Raw genomic sequence first — 6,000 nt, 5'->3', positions numbered from 1 at the left:
CTAGAAATGCATAATGACCTTAGGAAACTTCTGAAATTTGCTAAAAGGATGATGGGCTTGATGAAATTGAAAATTTTCATAAATTCATATTAACAAAATATAGAAAAGAAAATCATAATTTCTGATTACTTTAAGAGCTCTGACTTTTGTGTGCAGACGAGGAAGATGACTGTGAAAGTTAGCTAGATCAGACTAAGTTTCATTTTGGAGTGCTTTCAGTTTCAGCGGCTTCTAGCTTTGCAAGGTAGGCCCTACATGGAAAGCCTAGAAGCTATGTTTGGTGGAAAATCCAGAAAGCCCAAAAATGCTTTTATTGAGCCCAAAAGTGACTTTTTGGTAAATCCATTTTTAATAGATTCTTCAAGGTGGAAAGCTGCTCAATCAAAGCTAAAGACTAAAGTCCTCCCAAATGGGCCCTAAAAGAGAGGCTATTGCATTCAAAGCCACCTGAGAGGCCCTAATAGTACATTGTATTCATCCACACATCGAGAGATTACAAATTACAATAAAGCAGTGGCAATTCTAATGATAATATGAATTTATCATAAAACTTTTCCAATAATCACTTTCCAAATTTGTCCATCATACCTAAAAATAGTTTTAATTTATCCAACTAATTGAGTGACAACTCTAATGCAGAACATCGCAAATTCTTTCAATTTATAGAATACACCCTTACAAAATCCAACTCTTATTCCAATTTCAGATGACAGCTCATGGTTTAACAAACACCTATTCAAAACAAAGAAGCCCATTATGAAGCTTTGTCAGTTCCAAAGAGTAAATGATATGTAGTCTTCATATCTATTTATTTTATAAAAATAAATTACCATCATCATCCATGCCTGTAACAATTTAGAGATGAATAATTTGCTTTCTGAAAGCAAATCCGAATCCAGGAGTGGGTTGAATAATTGAATTACGTGAATTCTCAGCCAGTCAAAGTATAGTTACAATGTGAAGAATGCTTGGTTTTTCACAGCCCAAATGTTTCTCACCAACTTGAATTCTCAACTCCAGATCCCCTACCTACGAGAATTCTGCCCACACATACCCACAATACACTACCCTCCGTGAATTGAGAACATCTTCCCCGGCATAATACTATGCAGAGGATAAGATGTTCTCCATGTATGACTTCAATAAACGTGGGCAGAATTCTCATGGGCAGGAGATCTGGACTCGAACTGACCCACTTAAAGTTGAGAGTATATAAGAGAGTTTTTCTCTTTGTTTCTTTGAAAACAGCTTTGCATGGGAGTTAAAACCTCATCACGTTGGGGCAGTTGTGCACAGTTCCATAACTACACAACTCCTCCCACTCCCTCTAATTCTGGATCAGGTCGGATCAGCTATCAAGAGCGCCCCAGATCTAAATCCGATTTCCGAAACAGCCTTATCCCAATTATATGGGGCTCTACTTATTGAATCCTATTTCGCCATTTGGTTCTGTTTAATGTCATATTTACTGTTAAATTATCATTTCTTACTATAACCCATGTCCTTTTTGGTCTACCCCTAACTCTTCTAGTCAGTTCTTATTATGGATGTTAACTATCCCTATCATGGAAATTTAAAAAAATCATAGATACAGATGTAATAGAATTAACTATCCCATATTAATTATTTGTGGGGAATCAGGTTCTTGAAAATGAATTAACAGACATGAAGAGATGGAACCCTACTTGTTAATTGTACAAAATATACGTTCTACAAGTTGCAAATTGGTGACATAAGAATATATGCTAACGAACTGAGAAATCATGCTCATGCTCCCTTAATAAACAACTCTTTCTTTTAGTCCTTTTTACTGTGCTATTGTTATTAAAATTTAAAGCATAATAGAAGCAAAGACTTGTTTTGAGGTGCTGAAGAAGTAAATCTGTGGTCACGAGTCTTTCAACTACTAAAGAGATATTTGAATGAGGAAGTTGTACTAGATTAGTAGATTTTCTTTTCTCTCTCTCTCTTTAAAGCGTTGCACATAACAACATCTATAAATAGGGAGAGATTACGATGTAGAGGCTGTGGTGCAGTAAAACAAACACGTCAGCCAAGTCTCTCTCCCTCTCTCTCTCTCCACCAATCCCGAATTCACTCCAAATTGAGAGACCCGGAACAAAACAGTATCCCAATAATGGTGCTCTACCTTTATTTCACCACCACTCCATGCCAACCCCGTGTGTCTCCTCATTGACATCATAATCAACACCCCCCCCCCCTCTCTCTGTATTTCTGTTATATTCATCCATCTGATGTATTAAAGTTTTTTCCTTTAACCTCCCACCACTCATAAACAGAACCAGATTGTCTTTCTCTGATCTCTTTCTTTTATTGTTTTCTCTGTTCTCATCACTTCTGAACAGATTAGTCATGGCTGCCTGTGGTAGCCTTGAACACATGTTTGAGAATCCAATACCTGAAAATCAAACGCTCATAGAATCCTTGTCCCCGTGGAACCAGATCAAATCCATGGACCCCATGGATCTCTCATCTTTCACTGAGATTTTTGGCGAACTTCACTTCAAAGAGAACCCCAAATCACCATCTTTGCCTTCTCTTGCTTCATCGTTATCAACATCACCATCATCATCATCGCTCTCCTCATCATCTTCCTTCATGGATCCAAACCCATTGCCTGAGATAGGATTCCTCAACTTCAACAACAATGGCAATCTTATCACTGAGGAGAGAAATAACGACGAGAACCATCCATCAATGGATTCTTTGTTGGATACCCAGAAGAAAAATCCATACACGGGACCTTCTTCCAATAACGCTGATGGGTTCTCGTCCAAGAATTCAGAGAGTCTGCAGCACTGCACGGAAGGACTTGGGTCTGAGAGTTCCGATGATGTGGAGGACCCAAAGAATGAAAATAGCGATCAGTTGAAAGGAACAGAAAAAGAGAAATCGAGTATTTCAAGATATTCAGTGTGGGAAAATACATCTGGAGAATTCAAGAGATCGAGGACAACTGGTAGGCCCTTTCCCCCACCCATTTCTTGCATTGGTAGGAGCGGGAAGCCATGGATTTGCTTCAAGTCTTACAGATATGATGGGAGATTTATTCTTAAGGAAATCAGAATCCCCACCAGGGAATTCCTCCATGCACGTAGGGAAAATGGTCGTCTGAAACTTCACTTTGTCCAACCAGAAGGAATCTTGGACGAAAATGAAGAAGAAGATGAGGAAGAAGAAGGTGAAGGTGAAACAGAAGGAACGGAGGAAGAAATAGGAGATGAAACAGTGAGCACAGAGAAAGAACAAGAGCATAGAGAAGAAATAGCCAAAAAACTTGGCAAAGACAACGTCCACGATAATTAGCATCACGAAGATAAAAACTTAAAGGTATAAATATCTTCAAGGTCTGGTGTTTTAATTCAACTTGATAGATATGACAGAGAAAAAGAAGTGATGGGTTTCTGTTGCAGCTTCAAAGTTAGATTTATTTTGTAGAGAGGTTTATAGGCTTCTATTTCCTTTTGTTTTTTTACTTTTCGGACTGTTAGATTGTTTTAGATAATAGTCCCCCAGAATGCTAAAAAATATGGGATACCCAATTAATCATCAAAGGCTTTGACATAAACAAAGGGGAGAGAGAGAGAGAGAGGATTATCAGAAAACTGTACTCATCTAAGCAAATCATTATTGTTAATTTAATAATGGTTTATTCTCTTGATGCAATTTTTTCCCACTTTTTGCAGAATAATTCCATCTGTTAGATGAGTAGATGGGCTGAACACAGATTAGATTAGCTGTGATGGATGGTAATTGTAGGTTACTGGGCACAGACTACTGTGAACTTGGGAGATAAAAGCCTTTCCGATGGCAAAAGTAAATGCAAATTCGATGATTTCCCAATTTATTGGTCTGATATTCCAGGATGCAATAATTGAAACTAAATCATTAAAGTTTAAAAGCTATTCTCAGAATAGCTTTTACACATACTGAAGAAACTCTATTCTGAGAATAGAAGCTTCACCTGCTCACTCAAAAGTTTAAAAGCTCCATTGCTTTTGGCTTTTAGGTGTAGATTCACTGGAGGGTCCAGGGTATCTCCATGGTTGTCCTCTCATAGCTGGAGATACATCTCTGCTCTCTCCCTTAATGATACATAATGATATTCGTAACCTATTCTATGTTGTGGTAAAGAAAGAATTGATAGCTACAAGTAGCATCACTTGGCTAAAAACCCTTCTAATGCCAAGAAATTATGACACCACCTGTTTGCACATTTGTGTTTATTCAGTTGCTTCTTTGAAGCTACAGGTTTGCAGTCCTGACAAGTAAGTAGTCAGTTAAACCAAACTTTCTGGCTAATTTGTTCTCTTTCCTTTTAACTTTTAGTTGTCATTGCATGAACCAGAATTTAAAGAAATGTTGCTAACAAGTTGATGAACCAGGACCAAGTTATTTGTGGATTCCAGAGTGTGTTTCAGAAGCCAGATATCATTCAAGTACTATTATAGTCCCTGCAATGGTTTGCTGATCTGCAATTAATTCAATATTTACAGTGTTCGGAGGCTCGGAGCAAGTTGAGTTTTGGCTAATTGGTCAGTTTTCCGTAAATTTGATCGATTAGTGTTAATAAAACCGGCATATGTTCATCATAGTTTTAAAGGCGTCGAGGTCAGGCTAGAGCGGTGGATTTAAAAAAAATAAAAAATAAAAACCATGAAGCTAGGGCAATTCCCTGGTTCCATAGCTATCAGAGACCATTTTTCACCAGTAATCACCTATAATTTTCATAAATAGTATAACTCCATATGAAAACGTAAAAAATTCACCTGAAGAAAAAGAAAAAAAAGGTTAAAATTTTCAGAAAATATAAAGACTTAGCCCCCGTTTTTTGTGCTACGAAAAGAAGAAAAGAAAGGGTGAAAGAATAAGGATAAGAATGTGTTCATTGGACAATTTTTCATTTTTTCTTGCTAATAAAACTGTTTATAAGACTGATCAAACCAACCAAACTGATCCAACTCAACCCAAGTTAGCCAGTTTTTAACTATTTCCAGTCAGTTTCGCTTTGGTCGTGTAAACTGACCAAAACCAACCCGACCCAAATATCATTTAAAATATGATTTTTACCTGGTGAAAACATAGTAAAAACTACTTCTGGGCAGCTATTTAAACCAATCCACCAAACCGATAAATCAACCCAAAATATTACGCTTGGATTGATTTCCACTGGCCAATTTCCCAACCCAACCAGATTGGCTCAGTTGGCCAAAGAGCCTGCAACCAAACTGATCCGACACATAAACACCTTTACTTGCTAAGGCCCCGTTCATTTGATGGTAAGTTACTTAACTGGGTAAATGCATTTTTACCCATGTTCTTTTGCAGAGAAAGTTAGTCAACTTCCTCCCCAAACTAACCACCAAACAAACCAGTCGCTTAAGTTTTTTAAGTCTTCAAAGATTCAATAGATTAACATGTGTATTGATTGAACCCTACTAAATAACAAAATAATAGAAAGAAATTAATATATAAACACAAAAATGGATAATTTAATCTAGTAATATCTATTTTATTATTATGACATCCAAAGTCAAATAATATAAAAACATCTCACAGCAAAAGTGGGCCTTAGCACAACAGTAGGATTCCTCCATTGTGACCTGGATGACCAGAGTTCAAATCTTGAAAACAGCCTCTGTGCAGGGATAAGGCTGCATACATCTGTTGCTCCCCAGACCCTGCATTGGTGGGAGCCTCTTGCATTGGACTGCCCTTTAGACAAGGAATCCTACTGTTGTGCTAATGAGGCGGCCTCTAGGGCAACTTCTCACGTTGACAACAACCATGATGCTCATGCCTCGAATCAATTATATTCTGTGATTAACCATAAAAAGACATTTTGATCCCACTGTATAAGACATCTAGGAAAATTGAACTGCAGCAACAGCACAGATTACAAATCATCAAGATTTCTCTCTTGTTGAACTGTTGCACAAAGTGAATAGTGTTTCACCCGGGGAATCTTGCCTATCCCAG

At 37.5% G+C, this 6,000-nt stretch overlaps 1 protein-coding gene across 1 annotated transcript; it reads left to right on the top strand.

The window, feature by feature from the left end:
- Nucleotides 1–2,128: 2,128 nt before the first annotated feature.
- Nucleotides 2,129–3,864, top strand: LOC148871244 (FANTASTIC four-like protein (DUF3049)). The gene is made up of 2 exons (XM_088968298.1): nucleotides 2,129–3,351; nucleotides 3,708–3,864. Exon 1 carries the CDS (start codon nucleotides 2,374–2,376, stop codon nucleotides 3,325–3,327), a length of 954 nt encoding a protein of 317 aa, XP_088824424.1. The 5' UTR covers nucleotides 2,129–2,373; the 3' UTR covers nucleotides 3,328–3,351; nucleotides 3,708–3,864.
- Nucleotides 3,865–6,000: the final 2,136 nt, after the last annotated feature.

This window comes from Nelumbo lutea, chromosome 2 (assembly GCF_056320005.1).
Source record: "Nelumbo lutea isolate HS-2025 chromosome 2, American lotus-T2T, whole genome shotgun sequence".
In the NCBI taxonomy this organism is placed as follows: domain Eukaryota; kingdom Viridiplantae; phylum Streptophyta; class Magnoliopsida; order Proteales; family Nelumbonaceae; genus Nelumbo; species Nelumbo lutea.
Note: the sequence above shows the minus strand (reverse complement) of the source record. Positions and strands in the feature narration are given on the sequence as shown.

Excerpts from the sequence above, each read along its gene's own strand:
- LOC148871244 (XM_088968298.1), top strand. The coding sequence starts at position 2,374 with ATGGCTGCCTGTGGTAGCCTTGAACACATGTTTGAGAATCCAATACCT.